General features: G+C 41.3%; 8 protein-coding genes across 8 annotated transcripts; 5 read left to right on the forward strand and 3 right to left on the reverse strand.

The window, feature by feature from the left end:
• Positions 1 to 655: 655 nt before the first annotated feature.
• Positions 656 to 2985, forward strand: BDB00DRAFT_945056 (transmembrane amino acid transporter protein-domain-containing protein; the record flags this gene model as incomplete). Its single annotated transcript, XM_053129498.1, has 4 exons — positions 656 to 668; positions 1481 to 1689; positions 1776 to 1974; positions 2099 to 2985. The coding sequence occupies 4 exons, from the start codon at positions 656 to 658 to the stop codon at positions 2983 to 2985; spliced, it is 1308 nt and encodes a 435-aa protein (XP_052982668.1).
• A 4872-nt stretch (positions 2986 to 7857) lies between these two features.
• On the reverse strand, positions 7858 to 8142 carry BDB00DRAFT_808745 (uncharacterized protein; the record flags this gene model as incomplete). Its single annotated transcript, XM_053122430.1, has 2 exons — positions 7858 to 8090; positions 8111 to 8142. Coding segments are annotated over 2 exons (265 nt in total), but the record flags the coding sequence as incomplete, so codon positions are not given.
• An 892-nt stretch (positions 8143 to 9034) lies between these two features.
• Positions 9035 to 10219, forward strand: BDB00DRAFT_892270 (kinase-like domain-containing protein). Its single transcript, XM_053128487.1, has 4 exons — positions 9035 to 9086; positions 9161 to 9237; positions 9322 to 9471; positions 9544 to 10219. The coding sequence occupies exons 1-4, from the start codon at positions 9071 to 9073 to the stop codon at positions 10030 to 10032; spliced, it is 732 nt and encodes a 243-aa protein (XP_052982670.1). The 5' UTR covers positions 9035 to 9070; the 3' UTR covers positions 10033 to 10219.
• Positions 10220 to 11032: 813 nt separating this feature from the next.
• Positions 11033 to 11728, forward strand: BDB00DRAFT_117772 (uncharacterized protein). Its single transcript, XM_053116125.1, has 3 exons — positions 11033 to 11162; positions 11242 to 11386; positions 11454 to 11728. The coding sequence occupies exons 1-3, from the start codon at positions 11123 to 11125 to the stop codon at positions 11638 to 11640; spliced, it is 372 nt and encodes a 123-aa protein (XP_052982671.1). The 5' UTR covers positions 11033 to 11122; the 3' UTR covers positions 11641 to 11728.
• Positions 11729 to 12314: 586 nt separating this feature from the next.
• On the forward strand, positions 12315 to 14201 carry BDB00DRAFT_808762 (uncharacterized protein). Its single transcript, XM_053122431.1, has 7 exons — positions 12315 to 12527; positions 12603 to 12697; positions 12806 to 12844; positions 12972 to 13071; positions 13156 to 13209; positions 13305 to 13590; positions 13711 to 14201. Exons 1-7 carry the CDS (start codon positions 12369 to 12371, stop codon positions 13992 to 13994), a joined length of 1017 nt encoding a protein of 338 aa, XP_052982672.1. The 5' UTR covers positions 12315 to 12368; the 3' UTR covers positions 13995 to 14201.
• Positions 14202 to 15298: 1097 nt separating this feature from the next.
• BDB00DRAFT_869347 (Metallo-peptidase family M12-domain-containing protein) lies at positions 15299 to 18767 on the forward strand (the record flags this gene model as incomplete). Its single annotated transcript, XM_053126591.1, has 11 exons — positions 15299 to 15377; positions 15462 to 15900; positions 16007 to 16434; positions 16521 to 16538; positions 16619 to 16916; positions 16999 to 17114; positions 17230 to 17277; positions 17348 to 17548; positions 17626 to 17767; positions 17860 to 18251; positions 18316 to 18767. 11 exons carry the CDS (start codon positions 15299 to 15301, stop codon positions 18765 to 18767), a joined length of 2613 nt encoding a protein of 870 aa, XP_052982673.1.
• Positions 18768 to 19176: 409 nt separating this feature from the next.
• Positions 19177 to 19843, reverse strand: BDB00DRAFT_731213 (GrpE nucleotide exchange factor; the record flags this gene model as incomplete). Its single annotated transcript, XM_053118317.1, has 2 exons — positions 19177 to 19635; positions 19802 to 19843. Coding segments are annotated over 2 exons (501 nt in total), but the record flags the coding sequence as incomplete, so codon positions are not given.
• Positions 19844 to 21378: 1535 nt separating this feature from the next.
• BDB00DRAFT_869349 (uncharacterized protein) lies at positions 21379 to 22367 on the reverse strand (the record flags this gene model as incomplete). The annotated part of the gene is made up of 3 exons (XM_053126592.1): positions 21379 to 21775; positions 21867 to 22218; positions 22304 to 22367. 3 exons carry the CDS (start codon positions 22365 to 22367, stop codon positions 21379 to 21381), a joined length of 813 nt encoding a protein of 270 aa, XP_052982675.1.
• Positions 22368 to 24631: the final 2264 nt, after the last annotated feature.

Below are 24631 nucleotides of genomic sequence, written 5' to 3' on the forward strand. Positions count from 1 at the left end.
AGCTATGTTCCTTCTTGCGTTTAAATATTGCTTTTCAAAAGAATCCGAGCTTGCCAGTACGATTACTAGCTATCAGATCTGTTTTCCTTCTTCAAAATACTTCGGCTTGCTTAATTTTGAGCATGTGTTGTTCTGAATGATCAACGACTGTCAAGCTGGGTGGCGGATCTGACCTATTCTGCCAACAACATTTTTCTCGGCGAGGATCTGAAGCAACGGTCAGTCAAGGATGCACGAGTTGTATTTTAGACACGCTGATCATTACCTGTTGAGTAACTTTTTGTTTCTTTGGCATACCGTCTACGTTTTTATATGATGTTGGTCGCTAGATATGGCGCCTGCACTTCACTGCATATCGCGATATAGCTACAGTAATTATCGAAGCAACCCCGATGAGCGGGTTCTTGCTACATTGATCTTCTGATAGCGTGACGAGAGGTGAGGAGTGCGTGCAGCCAGTATTCATTCGAGTATATGCGGCAACGCGGTGTAATAACTACAAGGCTGGACAGCGACTACGTACGCTTCGCGCAAATACGTATGGGGGAACATAAATACAACATCTCTTCGTGGCGGTCCTTGGAAAAGATGGCGCATAACAACGGCTAAGAGCGTGTCGGTTTTCGAATGATCTTGTACTTCACCCCCTTTATGCATGTCCTATGTATGTCTTTAAAAAAGCGTTTGTCGACAACGTATTGAATTTCTTATGTGTATGAAGCGTGTAATATCAAAAGGAAAAACATTGAGCAATGACAACATAATCACGTATTAAACTTGGCCGCACTGAAAAGTAAAAATACATACCACCATGTCGATCTTGATGGGGCGGCTCAAGCCATAGACTTGCAATACCCACAGTACCAGATACAATATGCGAATGAAATCTGCTGGCGCCCCTGAAACTTGATCACGCCACAGGTCTCAAGATGGAACTTATGGGCCAGCTTATGTAAGTGATTTTTTGTAGAAAACAAATGTTGACGAAGTGCATATAGAAAATGACGACAGCATGTTTACAGACAAACTATATTGTTACATAGCTCATCAGTGCTTTGGTGGTTTAAATAATATAAACGGTGCGCTCTGTATGTGATGATCGTTAGTGTGTGCTGTTTCGGTAATACTGTAGATACGAGCAACATGTACCATCCGCGCTGATTTGTATTTCAAAGGCAAATCCATATAATACGTGTTCAATACGGTATAGGTACCTTCTTCTTTTACCGCATATAGCACTGTGCTGTTGCCATCGGTGATAAATCAAGTGAAAGCTTGTCGTAGAAAAAAGTATAAAAAGAGAGACAAAAATCTTGTCTCTTGCTTCCAGTCCAGTTACCAATACCACCCCTGCATGGCGGAATTTTCAGCACCAACGCATACAGGTATCATATCCGTAAAGTATTGATTTCGTGACAATATAAGAGTGCCTAACACACAACGGTCATGATTATCATTCAATATGTAGCATCATTATCAGGTTTTACTGACGAGAAAGGTACGCACAGTATTGACCATGCTGCCACACTCATTGACTGCGATCGCTCACAGGCTGGCAGCTCCTTTCATGCTTATTGGAATATTGTATGCTGTGTTTGCGGTGTTGGTATGTTGGGCTTATCTCAGTCCCTGAGCAAAGGGGGTTGGGGTGCGTTGGCGCTCATCATACTTTCCTGGTTGATGACGCTTGTAAGTAAACATCTTGGCCATTATTCGGCACTGAAGAAGAAGTGCGCTTCTTTCTTTAACCTTTTTCTTTTTCAATTTATCGATAGTATTGCTCTGTTATTTTGATACAATGTCTATACCATCCTCGTAACAAACAAGATCCAGTCCGTCTTGCGTCCATCCCTGCTGTCGCCCAAGACGCCTTTGGCCCAATCGGAGGCTGGTTTGCTTTCTTTTTCCAAACATGGATCGTCCTTGGTATACCCATTCTGCATTTTGTGCTTGCTGGTGCTAACATGAATCAACGTGAGTCAGGAATCACCTTTATGTGTGTGTTTATGAAGAAGCCAAAAGTCTATGGACAAATATAATAATCTCATGATGCTGCTCCTCTTTTCTTCTTGGTATACTTTGCCGTCCTTATGTATAGTTTGCCGCGGTACTGCAGCAGAAATTGGACAAGTACAATGGACCATCATATTTTGTGCATTGGTCTCCTTCCCATATGTCTTTTTCAAAAGCATGAAGGACACAGGTTGGACTAGCGTTTTTGGCGCGCTAGCTATAATCATCACAACACTCATCTGTGTGATCGTGGCCGGTATCGATGAAAACAGCCGCCTTGGTGATAGCCCACCTGTCATCCACAACAGCATCATTTGGCAAGGGTATCCTGCGGCTTTATCCAACATTTCCGTCAGCTTCAGTGGTAACGTTGCGTTTCCCAGTATTGAAGCAGCGATGAAAAAACCACAGCATTGGACCCGTGTCATTACTACTAGCTTGACAACCTGTGTCTTCCTTTACATTCTAATTGCCGTCCCAGGCTATTACGTTTATGGAGCATCAGTACAAAATCCAATGTACAACAGCCTTCCCGATGGTATCCCACGTACAATAAGCATTGCTTTGATCACGATTAGTGTGATCATGTCCGCTCCGATTTTTTTGATTACATTTACGCTCGAATGCGAAGAACGAATGAACATTACAGTCGAACGTTGGGGTCGCAGACGAGAGCTTGTCTTCCGTATCGGTTTCCGTTTGTTGACGATGATCGCTTGTGCAACGATCGGCTGTGTGGTTCCGTTTTTCGATCTTTTGATGGCCCTGTTTGGTGCTGTAGGCTGTTCTACTACTATCTTTATAATCCCCGTCCTATGCTATTTTCGCCTTACAGGGTTTGGTAACAAATCCTTATATGTACTTGCCTGGAACTTTCTTATTCTAGTCTTCGGCACAGTAGGTCTTGCATTCGGCAGCTGGTTTGCTGTTGAAGATCTTGTTCATGCTTTTCAGAAATCATCAAAATCTTAATACAATATAAGCAGTTAAAGCTGCCTTTTCTGTAATGAAGAGTACTGGTAAATGTCACTGGTGTGGTTAAATGCGTATAATAGCATTTCCGCGTTTATACCAATGTATACACAGCAGCGCGCACAAAAATATGATACTTTGATGCTCCATAAATTAAAATGACGTGCCTTTCATATTTGTACATACAATCCACCTATGACCCGCCAAAGAGCTGATGGTTTCAACAACACTACGCACATCAGACTTAATTAGTATGTCAGTATCGTTTTAGCCAACAGGTTTGAAAAATCTTCCCTTCTGTGTTGATGTTGTAATATATAATCTAGCAATCGATTAATTGCTCTTTCACGACTGTTGGAGAAAGGCACTCGATCCATTATACTGTACCTTACATAAATTTATGGAGGCAATACTATGTAGTAATAGGCGCTAACTGTCACATTCTGAAGAAAAGAAACGTTCTTTCTCAATATCAGGCGCTGCGAAAATTGTCGCGAGCCTGTGATTGCCTTAGCTTTTTAAAGAGAAAAATCTTTATTGTTGTTTGCATGACAAAACCTGTTGTCCTATACGCTTCATTGTTAACATGTTCAAAGAAAAATTGGCAAGTAATGAGATGTTTAAGCTGATTTTGACACTTTAACACCACTTTATTCATGAAAATGTACATAACAAAATTTAAGCGCGCAAAACATTCATGATTCCGGTTACATGCATTGTTTAATTTCATTCCCTTTCCCTTGGCATTTATGATCGAAGCAGCAAGGAGTTGGACTACCAATATAACAAGCTTCACCACGAGCATAGCAAGTGTCATCAGCAGAAACCAGCACCGAAGCCAGCATCGAGGCCAAAACCACGGAAAGAGAAAGGCGTTGGAGAGAGAAAACTTGAACCATGTTCGTCTTGTTTACTATAAGCGTGTACATGTTAATAATTAATGAATAGATTTGAAGGTGCATAGTAGTGAAACAATGAAAAGACGACTTACAATGAGTGAGGATCACAAATTTATTTGATATAGAGCAAAGGCGTTCTGTAGAAAAGCGAACCTTTTATACTAAAAGACTGACTATAAATCTACCTCTGCAATGTAAAAGGGGCTAGGAACTGTAACGCTTTCGGTAGAGCATGGTGCATTGCAACTTCCTAAGACACAGAAATGCATTAAATCAAGTTCAGCCCTTCCTTATTACGCCACACAAGGATTATCAATTAAACACATCTGGCTATACATTAATATAGAAAAAGTTGACGAAAAAAGTACCACTACATACTACCTGTTAGTTTGACAGCTCATTACACAATGTTGAATATAGATACTATAACTCTAAATGTGCTGACAGTTGATGCATTTCTTGGAAAAGAAATCTAATGCCTTCTCTAAACTCTGCGTCGTATACTGTACAAATTTTCAAAGATACATATTTGAAAAAAATAATACAACAAGGGTGGAAGAAAATGATAATACTAAACAATATTTGGAAAACCATAATAACTAACTGTATACATATATTTAGAGATGGACCTAATGACATATTACTAGCAGTGGAAAAAGTTTGTGTATATGAACAGCATATCAGTCAACCCATATCGATAAAAAAGTTATATTATCAGTTTTGACTATGATAATATAACAGTATAGTGACCTACTGCATAATGTATTTTATCTCGATCCAATTTGACGTATCTATGAATCGCGCCATGATTCACAACCCAAACACTTTTATTTACATTCCTATCATACATTTACCAAAAGGCGGGTTATCGAACAGCTGCTGCTCTCGCACGTTCCATCATTGGACTCACCGTTTTCAATTTTACAGGCAATGCAGTTGACGTTATGCACAACTTCAAGCTTTCTATCTCGGTCTTTCTCACGATGGATCAGTATGTACATATTTGTTGATTGGTATCACAATTCCAAGCGGGATAAGCAATATTTATATGCACTTAAAATGTTAATGTGTCAAAGAAAAGGCTTCACGAATACAACCACTCAAATCCTTTTAAAAAATTTGACCCGAACAAAAACTATTCTATAAGATCCATCATGCACTGATATGGCATAGTTGGAGATAGTGGGATCGTTATCAGATATATTGATTGTTTTTGAAAATCATTCTATGACTTGTGAACATGTTTCTCGTCTTGATACTGTCGATATTTTTTCATTGTTGTAAGCAAGTGACAAGAGAAAAAAGTATAGTGATAGTGTTCGTGACCAACTACTAACTACGTAAAACTATTCTGCCAATGGAATCATGACTTGATGGATCAATTATCGTAAGCATAACCATATTAGTTGACATCACCTAATCACAAATATGTAATAATGATTAACCCTAACTCAGGATGCAAAGATACAAATCAAACATCAAAAGTAATAAAACCAGCCCAAAAGCGAATACACACCTTTCAAAGCTACCGCTAATGAACCACGACTATACTGCCCCAGCATCACAAAGCACATTTCTGAGACTACCGTCAATAGCCACGTCTTTGCTAATGCTGTGCATCCGCTGGATCATAGTTTAGGTCGTGTACTATTAAAAAAACAGAGAGAGAAATTAAATGAGATATGGGAATCAGTATCGTAGCAATCCTGAATAATCCTAGTTTCCATGTCATCGCATTACCTCGTCAGCCCATGCATAATGGAACCAGCCCGAGCGAATACATAAAGAGCGCACAGCACATTTTTCAAATCTACCGCTAATGAACCACGTCTGTACTGCCCCAGCATCACAAAGTACGATTCTGAGACTACCGTCAACAGCCACATCTTTGCTAATGCTGTGCATCCACTGGGTCATATTTCGGTCTTGGTCCTTGAATGGAAAGCAACTGATGGGAAGAGTAGTCCCTCTTTTAGGCGTTCCATGTAAAGTATGAAAAGCGCCTTCTGAAACAGTAAGAACCATGGCTTTTACGAAGCATTCGAGAATGCGTAAACATTAGAAGGATCCACTAGATCCCTGTTTGTGGTGCTACATATGTATCATTTGCATTCTCTTTAGCTGTCTCATATAACTGCCTTTGTCTAGGTTATAGGCACAGAGTTACTGAAGTAGATGTGACCCTGAAGATTAGCAGACACTACTCAGACAACAAAAAAATACGCATCGCCATCCTTTTGACAACTTTCTTCGTGTCTCTCTTTCGCAAGTTCTGTAAATTGGCGCACCCTAGATGTAGCCCTGAGCAACTTTGCGAACGAGGAATATACGTCAGCAAAAATCTCGTGCAAGAAGAAGGGCCGCTGAGGGTGATGCATTTCGCGCAGCAGATCGCCAAAGACAACGCCGTGCGCGGGAAGATCCAGAGTATAAAAAAACTGAAAGAGTATGCATATCATTTGCGATCCCTGCTGTCATTGCTACTTCTACTCCACGACCTTTCTTCTCTATTAGCAATTATCACCATCTTGGAAGTAACCCAGCCCTCATTATTCTCTTTTTTCTTTGAAATTTTTCAGGAGCGAGACCGTATTGCACAGCAAGAAGCCCGTCCAGACGAAATTCGTCGTGCTGCCGCCAGTATGTCTGATAAATATGAAGGTGTATGGAGTGCAAGCGATCAAACGAAGGCAGGCTCATGCACATACAAGGGCTTGCAAAAGGAGGAGTCGTCCGAATGTCGAGTGCAGATTCGGTATTCCGATTATGCCGATATACTCACTCATTGTGGTGAAACTACACTACTTTGAGTTTGATCCAAATAACTCAACCCACTCCGCCATCTTCTTCGTAACCATTAAAATGCAGTAGAGAGAACACCACACACATGGATGAATCAAATATTACATAATTAGCACCATATTGATAATCTCTCAAACATGGATCACAATTGAGAATGACTCAGGACCAACTATTTTCAATACTTCGTTGCAATATAATAAGGAGTTCACCCTATGCTTATTTGTTAACAAGAATGCATCTTAACACTTCAAACAACCATAAAACTTACCCAAATGACTATGGGTTTGATGTACGCCAACTACCAATAGCAGCCTTTGATACAAGAGTAAGGAGTAGTATGACGGGCAGGGCGGGCATGGAAAGAATTTCGACGTCGTTGCTATACGTGTCTCTCGATCGAATCTCCTCCTTCTTCGTCGCCTTGAGCGTGTTTTTTTTGTTGGCCTTGGCTTTCTTTTGACCGATGGGTCTTTTGACCGATGGGACCTGCTGGCCTTCACCCATCATTTCGTTCTCGCCAGCCTTTTTGGCGACAATTGGTTTGGGCGTTAAATAAACTGGTTAAATTTAACATAACAGGTTCTTAACAGCGACCGCTGCAGGTGCTCTTAACAAGAAAGTTCGCGTCAAGTTCGCGTCAATAACCGAAATAGAAAACTCTCATTTATGCCAAACATTAAAAAAGAGAAAAACTTACACTTGTTCGCTCACTAGCCACATATAGAAGACGTTTAATACGTTCGGTCTCAATTCTTATTTCTCGATCCTAAAATCATTTTATATTTTGTTGTTTCTGCTAAACATTGTGCAACTAAGCCTAACTTCTTTAACCACTTACTCGTAATATTCGCAGTCAAAGAATCCCAATCGATACCCCGTTTGCTCAAAATATACTTCTATAACAATGCCTCGGGTTATTAATACCATGTAAAAAGATAAAACAAAAAAAGGACAACTTACCATTATATTTCTGGATTCCATTGTATCCTGAAATGCTGGAACCGTGTGCGATTTCACGTCGTAGAGTGATATAACCGCGGAGGGGTTTCTCCAGATTTAAATCATCAATTATATCGTCATACTGGGTGTCAATTAGGGATCCGTATCAGAACCGTAGAACCGGAACCGAACCGAACCGAAACCGAGAAAATACGGTTCGGTTCCTGTCAAGAACCGAACCGGAACCGAACTGGTTCTGTATAAGTAGAACCGAAGAACCGAGAGGCAGAAGATTGCAATCAGCGATTTTGGTAATTAGTATAAAGTAGGCTATAATGGAAGTTACGAACAATGTTATTCCGAAAAGACCACGAAGTAGTGTATTTGCAAGCCATACTTTATTGAAAAACTTAACAAAACCTGCAAAAGCAGAAGGGAGTAAAAAATAGTAAAGAAGAGAAGAGAAAAAAATAAAAAAAACACTTCTTCTGACGGCAGCTTGCTTTCTCCGCCCATGACGCACATCATTACTTGTTCCTCTACTTTGCTACCCACAATGCATTTTTCTCCATGACGTACTACTTAACTAGATTTATCATGGCTTCTCGATCAGTTTTATCAAGTTTGTGCATTCCGTTTGAGATTGCGCATTCTGGGGCTCATAACAGAATTATCTTACCCATTCACCCTTTGCCTTTTATGAGACACTATACACTATACACACGTAGAGACACAGCAGCTGTATGTACTGCCGGTTGTGGTTCAATTCCTCCAATGTTACGATAACATATTGTACTAGTAATACTAAGTCGCTCTAAGTAAGTACTATAAGCTCCACTTTTTTTTGTAAAAACTGTGCTTCAATCTTTTAACCATGCAATGACCCACATCGTATGAGAATGTTTACATTCTGTTTCTCTTATTCATTTTGAGATCGCTGTTCAATGTACAATAATAAATTATTCTTTTTTACTGCAGTATTCAAGTATACCGCGACATTTGAACACACACATCAGCTTTCATTTAAAGATACCGAATCTTGCCTTTTTTATATACATGATGGGTTCGGTTCTTCGGTTCGATTCTTCGGTTCTACGGTTTTCGTCGGTTCTAGTCGGTTCGGTTCTTGCTTTAGACGGTTCGGTTCGGTTCCCTTTAAGAACCGAACCGAACCGAACCGTGCGGATCCCTAGGCCAAGTGCATCTCGGTGAGTAACGAATGGATGCGTGAATGATCAAAATTCTGAATAGTCACACTTAATTTTGTACTTAAAGCTGTGGACACCGTAGAGTCCAAGCTTGTCGCTGCCAAAGTGGAAGCTAAAGAGAAGAGCTCGCTCTTGTACCGCGAGTATCGATGCTATGAAGATCTTGTTGCGAGGGGGACCTGCCAAGCACCCAAGCCGTTGTACTTTGGTACTCAAGGCAAATATAACGCTCTAGTTATGGATTTGATGGGTCGTAAGTACACTACATAAGCGTCATAAACTGTAAAGAGAAAAGACATACGCTGAACAACAACTCCCTGCTTCTAGCCTCTCTTGAAAGTCTCTTTGAGATGTGCGACAAGTCGTTTTCCCTACGAACAGTTAGTATTTTGGGCTTGCAGTTGGTAAAGTATTGTAGATTATGTTTGTTTGATATGGGTAGTTCACAATTGAAATAGACGACTAATATGTTGACATTGGAAATTTAGTTGCGGCGGCTGAAGTTCATTCATTCGAAGGGCATCCTGCATCGCGACATTAAGCCCGACAATATTGTCATGGGGGTGGACGGTGATGAGAACAAGGTTTACCTTATTGATTTTGGGCTATCAAAAAGGTTTATGGTTGGTGGAAAACATGTTGCCTGAAGGGAAGGTCTTCAGTTTGTCGGCACGCCACTATTCTCAAGCGTTGACGCCGACACTGGAGAGGGTAAGTCAAGTTGCAGCAACGATTTTTTACTGTTATTTGTTATCTATTTTGTTTCCACCACTGACAATCTCACTTGTGTTGATATAGAACAATCGGTCCGCAGTGACCTAGAGGCTTTAGGCTATGTCTTGTTGTATCTTATGACAGGAATGCTGCCATGGTATGGCTTGTCTGTAGAAAAGTTGATGAAGAATAAGGAGCAACTCGGGGACGATGTAGACACTATGTGCAAAGGTGCTCCTGCTGCCCTTGCTGAGTACTTTGCATATCTGTTTGAGCTTGACTTTGGCCCAAAGCCAGTGTACAGAAAACTTTCCCAGTATGTGGCACAGATGGCATCCAAGGACGAAAAAAATGAGCAACAGCACGAGTTTGAATGGCTGGTATGTTTCAACTCGTCTTTCAGTCTTATTTTGTTCTTGTGTTCTACATTTGGAGCCGAACGTTTACGTAACAATCCACTCATTAACATTCTTATGAAGTGTTAAGATGCATTCTTGTTAACAAATAAGCATAGGGTGTTGAATTCTGGAATTCTAGAGTTAGTCACAGGAGCAATGGCGGTACTTGACAACAATCTTGATACTATTTTCATTTATAATTCCGGATATACATGTTAGTCAAGCATGTGTATCTGCTGCTAAGAAAACTGCAGTTGAAGTTGTGAAGGGATTGGTAAGGGAACCTTCAAAACGTGATAAGTGTCATGTTTCCAACTTAAAACTAATTGCCTGATCTCTATAGACTGTAAAGACAAAAGAATTGCTTTATACTACGGTCATGGCTATTGCACAGGCCACTACTTTCTACAATGCTTTAATATCCTGTGCTGAGGGAACGCCGAGTGGCTTACAAGTTCGTCATGCCTTCACAACCTCAAAAGGTGTAAGCTGGTAGGTAAAATTGAAATAAAGCAAGATGGATCAAGTGGAACCTTTTGAAGATCGACTTAAAAAACTATACGATATGCCAAGAAAAACAGCTGTGATGACAACAGCAACAGCATAAACAAACGAAAAGAAAGAAAGAAAGACCGTCTTAGAAATATATAATGTTTAGTAAGCGTCAAATGAAATTGTTTTTGGAGGATCGTTTGGGTGTCTAACTTGAAATATTATAGTCGACGTCGATTAAAAAATGGAAGAAACCTCTTGAAAGGAGCACAAAAGGAAGAAAATTATGTCGCTTTTCTCCTGGCACCTTTATGTGATCGACTTCTGCATGATGCGCATGAAGTAGACTGGATGTGGTATGATCATTTCACTCTGTTTCGGTTTCTCGCTTTTTCTAATCATCATTTTAGGGGTGAAACAAAAATGAGATCGACGCAGCAAATTGACTACGACGTATCGCATGATGGAGAAAGAAGATCTTCAGAGCCGTATGGGAAGTTAGCATAGAGCTCTATGGTAAATAAGGATAAAGAGCCGTATGTAGGTGCTTTGAAAATGCCAATGTTAATGGGAAAGTGACCTTATCTGCAACTGGCATCAAGGTATGCATCATTGAAGTATCCGGTCCACTTCAAGTAAAAGACTACACCGACTTTGTCAGTGATCGAAGAAAGCTTGCAGTAACATGCTGCAGCGCGTGACTATATATGGCTTGCACTTATATGGTATGATTATAACAGATTTAATATTGATGTGATGATATGTAACTAAAGAAAAAGTTATTAAGTGCCTTTCTTTTTTTAGTACATAAAGAGTATATCTACTCTTTAAAGATGCCGCAATGCGGTATCTATTTATTCCAACAAGAAAAAAAGTTGCAGATGCCAGTGGATCCAGCAACAGCGAAATCGGACGTTCCCCAATGGTCAAAGCATTATGGCAACTTAAGGTAGATTATATGATACATGGCACAAGTGACAGAGTAATAAAACTGACCCCAACTTTTTATTATGTAGTGTAATCTTGTTCAAAGTGTTGTTCCACAAGACTTTACCCACAGCATCGAAAATTCATCATATCGTGCCATCATTTTGCGTCATCATGCTGCCGGATCTGCAACGCCAGCATAGAGGACACCAACCGCTTTTTGTTTTTTTGTCCAAAGAAAGAATTGGTCTGGCGGCAAACATGGGCACCGATTAATTTCGCGGACCCTGACCTTGTTACAATCAGCCGAGTTATTCAGAATGCCACTTTCCCAAGACACAATTCGAAATTAACCGCACTCCTATGCATCGCCATCATCCAAGCCATATGGTGCGCACACTGGGCTGTCATCTTTGATGAACAGCCATTCACACCACAGGCAGTGGTAGCTCATGCCTCTGTCATATTTCGACGAACAAATATTTAGCTTTATTTTCTCTTTGTCTTTTGCTTCTTTTATGTTCATCCTCTGTCCCTACTTTCACATATGTGTATCGGTACCGATAGTCAGTCACTCCTCCTGGACACTCAATTTGCCTAAGGGCCAAAAAAAAAATTTGTTCCAAGCGCTGCGACAATCACAAGCTACCTTGAATCCAATGATGATGATACCTCCTCCGATAGTTCCTAAGCCCATGGTACGCCGACCCAAAAACAGGAACGAAACAAAAGTTTAAGCACTGGTTTTTCACGACGTGATCAACCCGATGCTGCATAATAAAGATCAAGTCATACATTATCGGCTTTACAGTGTACAGAGTGTAAGCCATCTTATTTCCTCATTATCGACAATGCCTTTTTTAGTTGTGTGCATGGGATGCGTAATCACCAATGTAAACAATTCTTTTATGTCACACGATTGGGTTATTGCATAATAATCTGTTTTCCCTCTTCACTTTCTTTCATTTCTTCCTCTTTTTGTGTCTCTCTTTCATTACCTAAGAATGACTGTCCCAAGCATCCCAGTGGTTGATTTTTCTGACTTTGATGCTAGACGCAATGTCATTGCAGAGCAAGTCTTTAATGCGTGCAAAACGCCGGGCCTCTTTTACATTATCAATCACTCGTTGTCTTCGTCCCAAGTCGCACAAGCTTTTGATCTGGTAAGATACATATGATATTTTTAAACGCTTAAGCTTTTAAAGTTGATGACACCCTATTATAACTGGTTACTATAGAGTATGGAATTCTTCGAGTTGCCGGCTGAGAAGAAGGCTGAATATACCAAAGTGGGCGAGTCCTTTGAAGGATACCTCAGTCTTTACAACCAGAGGTATGAACATATTCTTTGTCCTATTCATGCATTTTTATAATGCGTACAACACAATCATCTTGAACAAAGATATTCATCTGATGATTGATTGTACTTTGTACACTTCAGGTCGGATTACGGAAACAAAGCACAGCCAGATCATAAGGAGTGAGTACTATAGAAAAAAAGCGGAAACCGCGTTTCAATCAACATGAGGGTTTTGAGCAAAGAAACGTACTATAAACAAAGGGGCTGATTATCAACAACACACTATGATATCATAATTATTTTGTAGAGCGTACGACTTCATACCTTTCAGAGACGATAATAACCCTAGTCATCCGATGCCAATCACGTTCTTGGAGCATAAAAATGACATTGAGGCGTTCTCGAAGGTGTGCTGATACTGGCACTATTGAGAAAAAGACCATGTTTGCTTGTCACACTCACATATGCACACTGCTGTAAACAACACACAGGACCTGCACGCCGTGGCTTTGCAAGTATTGGAGTTAATTTCAATGGGACTCAAGGTAGCCTATACTTTACGCTATGCAACATAAAAAGTACTTTCGGCATCTCTCTTTTCCAATGATTGATATTTATTCTGGTTTGTGCAAAAAAATAGCTCCCCTTTGAACAACAGCAGCCATCCAGAGATGACGGAGGTACAAGTGATTGGCTAAGTCAGCGGCATCGCTACAGCATGCCCAAAACGCCGGGTGTGCTCCGTCTCCAGCGATATCCACGCGGCGATGCAGAGAAACACAAGGATGAGCTCCAGGCTGGCGAGCACACCGATTTTGGAACAATCACCTTGCTTTTACATACGGATGTACCTGGCTTGGAAGTGAAGTTGAAGGAAAATGGTGAATGGATCTCTGTGCCTCCTCTAAACGGGAATGCTATGATAGGTTCGTATTATCACTTTTCTTTTTTTTGCAGTGACGAAAGCACATCGTAAACAGAAGATATTGGGACGGGAAGAAAAGAAAATTAGACACTTTTGTACTAAGGCATTTTGTTGTTTCTAGTCAATGTTGCCGGCATGCTGAGCTACTGGACGCATGGTCTATTCCATGCCCCTTTCCATCGTGTTGTGTTTACACCAGAGCAAGAGAAAAAGGATCGATATTCTATTGCGTACTTTTTGCAACCTGAAAGTGGCGTAAAGTTGACGGATATGCCGAGCCCAGTAATTCCAAAGTTGCGACCCGCTAATGAAGATGTACCACATGATATTATTGCACGGACATCCGATGATTACTTGGAATATCGCTATCGAAAGTCTGTCGAAAGACAGAAAGACGACCATTGAAAGCGCCATTGGTCGTAGTAGCAGTAACTTAGTAGTACAGTCATTTGCGAAATAAAAAAAGGTTGTCTTTGGAATGACTTGTAAGGTCGCGTATGCTCTTATACTTAAATCCGTTTGGATAAGAATGCTATTCAAATCGACAAGTCATCTAGATTCCGAGTACAGCATTGATGAATCGGCAACAGAAGCACCACTGCTTAAAATCAGTTGATACGGCATCGCCATCCCCTTACCCACAAGGACACACCAATATCTCGTTTACTCTGTTACTTCTCTCTTCTTTCTATCTTTCTGACCTCGTGTTATTTTCTTTATCAGCACATTTATCTGTTTTGGCACTATCTTTCCGTTAAAAAGAATGTAGATCTACTTTATCCGCTAACTTTACTTTAGTAGTTTTATCCTGTTGTTTGAGCATCATCACGATGCATCTTCATGGGTGACCCAAGAGACAGGAGACATTATCCGATAACGAAACGGGCTCTGTTGGAATCTCTCGACTTATCATTGCTGACAGTCTTCATACAGTGAAATAAGTGGAAAAAACCATTATTAAAATGCACTGCCATTGTCAGATTTCATAACTGGTTTGAAAATGGTTATGTAGTAGACCTTTCTTAACAAAAAAGCCTCGGACGGGCATATATACAGTATGCGCTGTGTTTTTAAGAACGGTGCAATAATACGATAAGCACAACCATAGCTCCTCAGTTGATCTCACCAATATCCACACCACGTCTTCTAGCTTGTCCTTTCTACAGCTCCCAAGTGATAAGGGACTAATCAGAAATGTCTTTTGCTCTAGTCAACTGCCACCTTAATAATACATTCTTCTGTTTCCGGATCATATACCGAAATCAGGGACAAAATTTCTTTATTTAGAAAAACAATAGTGTAACAATGCTAAGCTAACGTGCTTTATGCGTGGGGGAGGGAGTCAAACCTTTCAATTTTCTACAGTTGTTACAATGGTAATATGTACGTGTCTGCATGACAACAGTATAGAACTGAGAAGCATGCATTCAAACGAACTTCCATACCGTTTCCGGGGAGGCCTGAAGAACGGTATCATGTATAATAATCAATCGAGAACACAGCAGGTTTTGCTCCGATTTACCGTACTATTTTTCTGTGTTTGTGTGGAGTGTGCATGTGTGGCTGGGATGATTTCTAAAGATATCTTTCTGCTCACGTATGTTGGCTTCCGACCGTCCGCTTTGCGGCTCTGTGTATTACCAGGTAAAGGCACCAGAAAACCTTCGCCGTATTTTCATTAAAACTTTCCTTTTCTCTTTCATACATCAATGACTTTGCGTCGGCGACATTTCAGGTCAGCAACGTACCTGCTGTGTCTCGCATTACTATTGCTGCCTTGGGCTCATGGTAATATATTCTGTGCTTATTATTATCTCTATGCCTTTACTGCTCCTGCGTATCACTAAGCACCGACTCTTTATGTAACTTTAGCTCACAGCGTTAATAACCGGAAACTTGCAAGAGTTGAAGGATTGCAATCAATTCAGTTGGATATTGCAACACGTCCTGAAAACTTCTTTCGTAAACGCGACTTGACCCCCAATCCCGCATATCAACCGACACATCCTCGAGCTATTGAACATGACGACATTTTACGACTGTCCGTGTCGGCATTCAACCAGACATTTTACTTGCATATGCATCCCAACGACGAGTTGTTCCATCCCAATGCAGTTATCACCGTCGCTGATAAAGAGGAACGAGTACGACCCCACGAATATCGCGTATATCGTGGCTTTGTCGTTGAAGAATCCTATTCTTCAACTCGTTGGCAAGAAGATCAAGCAGGTATATGGCGAGACGATTATGCGGCTGAGGATGAGTCAGGTGTTCTTGGCTGGGCACGCATCATGATTCGCAGAGATATCAAGTAAAGAACTATGCATGATTTTGTTGTTGTGTTGTTGCAGGCAGAGGTTATTTGAAGTGCTAATTGCCCTAATAATAAATTCGATACATACATAAAAATCAATCAGACACGACCTGCCGTATCCAGTATTCGAAGGGGCATTCCGTACCGGAAATGACATGTACCATATCAAAGCAACCAGCAACTATCAGATGACGAAGCGATCCGATGATGCCGAGCTCGGCGAGCAACACCTTGGTGCTCATATGGTTATTTACCGCGACTCGGATACAGTTTTGACATCATTACTGGATCGACGAGAGAACCAAGATACAACAACGTACATGCCCGCATGTGGATTTGATCCACTTGTTCATGGTGGTACTCCAAGAAGCGAACATGGTCTGACGAAGAACATGATGATGAGCGCTCCTCAGCAGCAAAATGCTTTGGGTGGATTTGCCGATCCATCGAGTTTCAATGCTCTTCAGGGCTTTGATGGAGGGATGCTACGCAAAAGAGCACCACCAGCAGGATGTCCTACCTCAAAGAAGAGTAAGAGTCTCTCCCATTACATATGATGGTCCCAGGAATTAATTCTTTTACTGAAATTTCACCTTAAACATCATCTATTATGACAGTTGCCTATATTGGAGCAGGTAAAGAAAGGGATAAAAATGTTGCAGCGTACATGTTTTATGTTTTACTCACACTAAGCAACAATTTCAATGTAATGCAGCGGCTGACTGTACCTATGCGAAATATTACCAATCTGCTGACCGCGCTCGAGAGCAGATCATCAACGATTTCAATACTGCTTCGGGTGTCTACGAACGCAGTTTTAATGTCCAACTCGGTTTGATCAATATCACCGTCAAGGACAACGCCTGTCCGTCTACTCCGTCTTCCAGCGAAGGGTGGAACCGGGATTGTTCAACTGCGTACACCATCACAAACCGACTGAGTGATTTCAGCCAGTGGCGTGGAGGTCTTGGTAACGATGGTGCTAGTTTATGGCATCTTATGACAAGCTGCGCGTACGTGCTTTTTTTTCTTCCCGTATTCTGTGTGGGTTGTTGTATTGTGATTAGATAGCTGATATTGCGGATGACAAACTAGGTCTGGCATCGAAGTAGGCGTTGCATGGCTCAATCAATTGTGCACCACCGATGCTGTAGCCACAACTCAACAAGGTCAACGTGTCTATACCTCCGGAACGGGTGTTTCATCCATCAGTAAGTTAAGCGTTTCCTGTTTTGTCGTTGTTTTGTGTCATAGGACACCTTGCTTATTGCTTATTCTTAATCGTAACTTGGCGATTTTTTTTCCATTTAATATAAATTTTATTAGCTCGCGACGAGTGGGCTGTGGTTGCGCATGAAATTGGCCACAACTTTGGTATGTTATTTTTATTTATCTATCTAATGCGACCATAGACTAAATTAAAGTTGTGAATACGTGCCTATAGGATCGATCCATGATTGTACCCCAGATACCTGTCCTTGCAGTGGGTCATCTTGTCAGTGCTGCCCTCTGAGCTCAACGGAATGTGACGCTGGAGGCACTTTTATCATGAACCCATCCAGTAACATATCTACAGACGATTTCAGTCCCTGCACAACCAGCATGATCTGTGAGGCTTTTCCTCAACTCGGTTCTTGCTTGGAAGGTAATGGATATATAAATAGCGTCGGTTTTTGTTAAGTTCATACTAGATAGCTTTTAATAATGCTGTGTAACTATTAGATCCCGGTAGCCGTACAATAGCAACCTTGCAAATGTGTGGCAATGGTATCAAAGAAGACGGCGAGGACTGTGATCCAGGAGGAAACAACAGTACCTGCTGTGATGCTTCTACCTGTAAATTTATCAACAATGCCAAGTGCGAGTAAGTTTTTAGAAGAAAAAAAGGGTGTGGAGATATTTGTCAGATCATATTGGGAACAAAGCTAATTTATCACCACGGTTGTCAATCATTAGTGATAGCTCGGATCTCTGTTGCGAAAACTGTCAGCCTCGTCCTAAAGATACTGTATGTCGAGCTGCAGTGTCTCAATGTGATGTAGAGGAAAAATGCCCGGGTGACTCTGGTGATTGTCCCAAGGATGAGTACAAAACAGACGGTGAATCGTGCGGTGACCATTTGCAATGTGCCTCTGGCCAATGTACATCGCGTGACCAGCAATGTCGACAGCGTGGCTCAGACATGAATATCTCTAGAGCCTGTGGATCAGCATCTGGATCCTGCCAAATGATCTGTGATAACCCCGGTAGTTTCTCGTGTTTGATATTTAACGGCTATTTCATTGACGGTACACCATGTGGTGTTGGCGGTGCTTGCAAGAACCAACAATGCAGTCTGGATAACTTTGGTATGTTGACTACATACACATCAGCAGTTTTGAAAAAAGACAACTGACTAACCCTTTATAATAGGTGATAATGCCAAGAACTGGATCGAGAACAATAAGCAGATTGCAATTCCAGTTATTATTGTTGTGGGCTTGTTGGTGTTGTTCTGCATTTTCCGATGCCTGTGCTACGGTTGCTGTGGTTACGGCGGATATCGAACGCTTAACAACAAGGGTGCCGTCTATGTTAGTACGGCAGCACCACCGCCTTATGCGACCAACCAGCCATACTATGCACATGGACCTCCACCTCCTCAGCAAGGCGGCGGTTGGGTCAGCCCTGCCCAGTACAATGGCCAATACAGCGTGCCACCTTCTGCACCGCCACCCACGTATACACCTGGTCCAAACCGCGAGGCATATGAGATGAACCCGCGTGGTGGCAGCACCTCGCCTTCTCCAGCTCCACCACCAGAAGATAGTGGTGGCATTTCTGGACGTGTGCGTCGTTTTGAAGAACGTATGTCGCCTCGGTAAAACCGAAAGCGAAAGTGAATTTACAACCAAACAAACAATACCATCTTGTATCTTGTATTATAACACATCTCTTTCTTTTTTTTGCAACAACAGAGACAACAAATACATGAGATTGTTATCTTATTTTATTTGCAGATTCTGAAGAAAAGGAACAAGTTCTACGTCTATATGGTACACATTTTTTCCGAAAGAGTTGAAGTTGAGAAGGAAGAGTGGGAATTGAAGTTAGAGTAGTGAATATAGCGAAATTAAGAAGTATCTTTGTGTGTGTGTGTGTGTGAAAGGAGTAGGGGGGAAATTTTGAAATAATTCTGAGCTAGTGATTTTTTATGTACAAAAGTGTGCGGTTTGTGTGGTATGTCTTTGCTGTTGATATACCCAAATTATATTGTATTTACTGCGATTCGGCCACGACACCAACCTGAGCAGGACGCAAAACACGGCCCTTCAAGGTGTAGCCCATCTTTTGCACGACAAAGACTGTGCCAGCATCCTTGCCAGGCATGGGGGTCTGGAACAGAGCCTGGTGTTTGTTAGGATCGAAAGCTTGGCCCTCGGGGTTATCCTGCTCGACACCATGGCGTTTCAATGCCTTGACCAACTCGGTCTCGGTCATCGACACACCGGTATACAAGTTGGTCAATTGGTCAGCCAGCTTCTCGGTATCCTTGGCCAACTCGGATTCGAGAGTGGCCTGTTTGGAGCGCAAGTCTTCGGGAACAGCAGTCAAGGCCATGCCCAGAATATCGACGGTATCCAACAAGTCCTTGGCAAACTTTTGAATGGCAAACTCGCGAGCACTTTCCATTTCTTTGCGGGTGCGTTCACGAAGGTTTTCTTGATCGGCTAAGCAGCGGATATACGCGTCCTGGGAGTTCAATCGGTTATTCGTTAGTTTCACAGTTGTTGTCAAAATTATATAAAGGACCCGTTGCACACATATACAAGCACATAATCCCCCCCTCTCTCTCTCCGTGCGTTTTCCACACATTTGCTCTCATTAAAGCACTTTAATCACCAAGTAGTCTATTTACCTGAAGCTCAGCAATTTTCTTGTCCTTCTCAGCCAACTGCTTAGCAGCATCATTCTCTTCTGCTGCGGGCTTGTCATTTTCGGCGGCTGGCTGTTGCTCTTGCTTCTTTTCTTCATCGTTGCTGTTTTCGGTAGCATAAGCACGGCGAAGGGCAATAGGCGTGGCTACTCGAGAAAAGTTGACGGCAGCGGATTGCCGTGCGGAAGCAACAGCAGCATTACGAACAATGGAGAGCATGTTTATATGTATTTAAAGTTGTGGAAGAGGGGGAGAGGGAAAATTGTTATACCTGCAATTTCAAGCCCGGCAAGATGAGAAAAACAGAAACAAACGTCACGTTTTCGGCGCTAACTGCTTTTCATAGTCGCAGACAGACGTTTTTTACTTGACAGTTGGTTTTAAACAATTTTGAACCGTAAGCTTTTCCTTCCATCCATACCTTGCGTATAGGGACAAGAGACGTTAATATATTTTCTAAGATGAACCGCCACTGGAATTAGTCCGTGACAAAAAATATTGCTAATGTATCTATAATTGGCTCCGAAACACCAATATAATGACCACTATCTATTGCTCTCTATATTCATAGTTTGGTAAACATGTACTCTGTCCGTGTCACTATATACAAATGACGCTTGCACTGAGTCGGGAACAAGGGCCAGGCAATCTTGAGCCAGCGCTGCCTTTTGAATGGAATTAATGTATGGGATGACGAATGCGAGATAGAAGAATTGGACGGCTTTGTCAAAAGTATCTCTTGTGATCCGTATCGTGTGGTCACCGAAATTGATGTTGATAGTAGTAATGGGGCGCGTTATCCTACAGCATTGACTAAAACAACCAGTTTTTGACTGATAACGCACATAATAATAAGGCTTTTGATATGAATGAAAAAATATGGAGGATAAAAAGTAAAGCAGCAGTAGAAAGGTGTACGCTACAATTGGCCGCATCATCATCCCGTCCAATACATTGATAATTCCCTACAACTTAATAATAATCTTTTGAAGTAAGCTTCTTCGCCCTGTCTATCCTTTCTTTATATCCAGCCTACAATTCAGCCTACAATTCAAACTAAAAACTACAGAGGAGTTTTAGCAAGATAATATCATCTTTCAGACCGGAGTACAGTATGGTTGAGGGTATGACATACTTTTTGTATGTAATGCATACAAATTCTAATCGATCAGAGCCATCGAGTAAGCAAAACAGTATATGCCGTATATCTGAAACTTGGTGACTGGACATTTCCCACCAATTTTTATGCCATGTTCAGCACTTCTTGTGATTTTAGAACTAAGGCGAGCTTCTGAAACCAGGGTCGGTCTTGAAGCAATCTCGCGTTTGTTACGACCGCAACCTTCGCAACTTCACCGGTTGCGACTTTCATTTTAGCGTCTAATTTGCCAAATAAGTTAATGCAGACAAAACTATAGCCATTAGCAAACGGAACTGTCCATACGTCTTTGTTTTCTTATGACTATAAAAGCAATACATGTTGCGTATTAATGTGAAGTATGTATTTATTGCTTGTAATGTATGTATGATAGATTAATCAGGTGCTATTACTACTACTGCTACCAAGCGGTTGCGCCACCATGAACCAGAATCTCAGTTCCCGTGCAAAAGGACGACGCCTCCGATGCCAAAAACACAACGGTCCCTTTTAATTCGTGTGGTGTCCCGACGCGACCAAGTGGAGATTTTGCTTTCCAGGTTTTCACCATATTCTCCCCGCCTGTGCCACAATCAGCGATCAGCTTGTTTGTCATTTCCGTCGCAAAGTAGCCAGGGGAGATGGTGGTTACACGAATGTTGTGTGGTCCCCACTCGCAAGCCAAACATCTTGACAATTGCAGTACGGCCGCCTTAGTCGCATTATATGGTGCATGGAATTGCGGAGTGTTGAAGATATGAGCCGACATTGATGCCACCGTGACAATTGATCCACCTCGTCCAGCATCAATCATGTGTCTATCAGGTTTCATAACAAAATTTGTATACACGTTAGCGCTCTCTCACATTTATGACACTGATACTATATACGAATCTCTCAAATTCTTACTTGGCGGCTTGCTGCATACAGAAGAATGTACCAGTGACATTGATATCGAAGATCTTGCGCACATCCTTGCCCGTAAACTCGAATGCTTTACCGTTCTTATTGATGCCAGCGGCGGTAACCAGTACATCAATTTGGCCATGGTGCTCGACAATCTTTTGAAACACGGACGCGACCTGATCCTCATCGGCTACATCGCATCCCCAACCACTTGCTTTGACCTTGCAATCAGCTGCTACGATTTCAGCAGAGTTTACTGCCATATCACTAAGAATATCAATGCATGCTACATCCGCACCGGCTTCAGCCAACGCGAGCATCATTTCGTATCCAAGACCGCGGGCACCTCCGGTCACTAAACAAAGCATTAACTTACGATGAGCGTTTGTTTATTAATCAGTTCGCGATTTTGGCATCACTTAATTCTGCCAAATACTTACCAACTGCAACCTTTCCTTTAAGAGACATTAGGTCAAAGACATTGGGCGATTTTGTGGCAGTCATCGTGATAAAGTTATTTTGTTGATGTGATAAAAAAAGAAAGGGGGAAAAAACTATACAGTGAGAAGGAAAAGAGTCAAAAGGGTCAATACTATTTATAATATTTATAATGCTGCAGGTTTTAAGCAGTAGCGCATAGTACTACTGTAGTAACGGATCAACCTATAACAACATGTACCCGAAGCACGAAATACAGTAAAAAGCTTTTCCGATCCTTTCATTATGTACACGATGCTGTATAGCAATTAAACCATTCTTAAAGTCTGTACATGTCTTGTGAATTGTCTTACAACCATTTTCACAATGCAAAAACCAACAATTTCTAAATTAAAGATATATATGATATCTTCTATTTTTGCCATCTTTGTCTTTTACTCTTCTCTTCAGCATTAAGCGCAAAAGGACTTATACTGTTTGCATAGGTTGTATCATAGAAAGTGTAATTGATACTTTTTAAAGTGAGGAGAGCACTCAGCGATATGTGAGCGCAGTCTCGACCATCATCATCTCCGTATAATTGCATTAAGATTAACTATACTTCCGGTATCTGGCCCCAGAAGGTTAATACTATTATATACATACTCAGAGAAGATTCTGCAGGTTCCGACTACCGTACTAGTACTGGTACATGCTGAAATTGACGCGCTACCATACGAGTTGGTGCGTGATAGAGAATGCTCGGATGGTGAGCAAATAATCACACTAGCTACTTTGTCATAAATCACTGAAATACATTGGCCAACTATCGTCATTACATGCTTGTACCATGAGTGATATGTGTAAATGATACATTTTTCAAGAGGAAGGTTTTTAAACTTGATCATCAAGTGGGATGGGTTTGTATTATTAACAAGCCTACTTCGATGCAGAAATCCTCTCACGTTCTCCACAATCTGCGATAAAAAATAAAGTTTCTGACTTTTTCGCATGAATCGAATTCCACGGAATCATTAAAACCCTTTCACAAGGTTTCCTCTCCTGCCTAAACTACTTCCGTGGAGACATGAAAACCCGTGCATCTAATCAGAATTAAAGAACTCGAGAAATCAAGGTCTTTTTAAAAATGAAGCTAATAGTGGCCCTATGAGATTGTTTTCCGATGTCAACTTTGTTGACGGTTAAACTTGCTACCAGGGGGCATGATGGTGGGGAGACGCCGGACAACTCGTCGCTATAGAGGGTACACGCTACGTTTGCCATATAGTGATGATAAAAGGTTTTAGAAAGGGAAACCTGACCATCCAAGCCGGGACTGAAGTTTCACCGACAAGCGATGCGTTGTTACTGTTCTACAGGTATGTCGGTTGGAATAGCTGACAGGAGTTGTTATGTTGTTTAAATTGTGATTGGCTTTGGCGCGTATAGCATCTGATAGCTGGGTTGCTGTGCGTGTTGCAACATTGCAGCAGAGGTGAAGTACTCGATGGATAAAGGAGAAAGGCGTTAGCTGACAATTAGTTGTCGCAGTTGTTGTTGTCGTTGTTGTCAATGGAGCCACCGTGAATGCAGTTATCAAAATATACCCTATGATTTATTTAGTCATACATGTAGTTTCCCCCTTGATAATTTCTCCCATCACACTTTTCTGTTTTTCCTCACCTCTTTTTCGCAATTTGATATTATGTGGCATTTGAGAAGTATGTACCCTGCTTCTAGCTTTCTGCAAAATGATCATGTTACTGAATAAAAACCTACAGCTAAAAGGACGTAGTAAAAACGTCAACATTTTGAAACAAAGAAGAACGTTTGGCAGAACTACCCTTCTGTACTAGTAATGCTGTGACTGAAGCTTACAACCCCCTTCTCAATACAATAAACTCGTCCTTCTGCTATATGTCGTGGAATTCTGCTTTGTAGTCTTAGTAAAGACAAAAGTCGAGAGGGTTTGGCCTTTTGATGCCACATATCCTATATTTAAATTAGTAATGATCATTAACGAATCGAGTTGTTTTACATATCAATTATTCAGATATATGTTTTAGTACTGTATTACATATAACAGTTATCTGTGATTTGCTACTTTAGACGAGCGTCGTTATGACTACATACTGCTAGCAGGCGTATATGGTCTCTGTCAGTGATCCTTATTGGATATGGTCGTCAGTAAATCTTGCTTGTTGTTGCTGGTGTTAAAAATGTAATTACTGTGTATGTTCGCCATACAATATGTCTTTTGTAGTGTCTTTACTATTTAATGCGTTTGTTGTACTGTACATCGTCCCCTGTTACAATGGAAACATTGTATACCATAACCACCGTCGCCCGAC

This window comes from Zychaea mexicana, assembly GCF_025766255.1.
Source record: "Zychaea mexicana strain RSA 1403 chromosome Unknown BDB00scaffold_14, whole genome shotgun sequence".
NCBI lineage: Eukaryota > Fungi > Mucoromycota > Mucoromycetes > Mucorales > Lichtheimiaceae > Zychaea > Zychaea mexicana.

What these genes read in the sequence shown, in the direction of transcription:
- BDB00DRAFT_808762 (XM_053122431.1), top strand. Translation starts at nt 12,369, where the DNA reads ATGACTGTCCCAAGCATCCCAGTGGTTGATTTTTCTGACTTTGATGCT. An exon ending in TCGCACAAGCTTTTGATCTG is followed by an intron (nt 12,528 to 12,602) that starts GTAAGATACATA and finishes TGGTTACTATAG; the next exon opens with AGTATGGAATTCTTCGAGTT. An exon ending in TAATTTCAATGGGACTCAAG is followed by an intron (nt 13,210 to 13,304) that starts GTAGCCTATACT and finishes GCAAAAAAATAG; the next exon opens with CTCCCCTTTGAACAACAGCA.
- BDB00DRAFT_117772 (XM_053116125.1), top strand. Translation starts at nt 11,123, where the DNA reads ATGCTGCAGCGCGTGACTATATATGGCTTGCACTTATATG. An exon ending in ATATGGCTTGCACTTATATG is followed by an intron (nt 11,163 to 11,241) that starts GTATGATTATAA and finishes TTCTTTTTTTAG; the next exon opens with TACATAAAGAGTATATCTAC. An exon ending in AAGCATTATGGCAACTTAAG is followed by an intron (nt 11,387 to 11,453) that starts GTAGATTATATG and finishes TTTATTATGTAG; the next exon opens with TGTAATCTTGTTCAAAGTGT.
- BDB00DRAFT_892270 (XM_053128487.1), top strand. An exon ending in GTATTTTGGGCTTGCAGTTG is followed by an intron (nt 9,238 to 9,321) that starts GTAAAGTATTGT and finishes TTGGAAATTTAG; the next exon opens with TTGCGGCGGCTGAAGTTCAT. An exon ending in TTATGGTTGGTGGAAAACAT is followed by an intron (nt 9,472 to 9,543) that starts GTTGCCTGAAGG and finishes GACACTGGAGAG; the next exon opens with GGTAAGTCAAGTTGCAGCAA.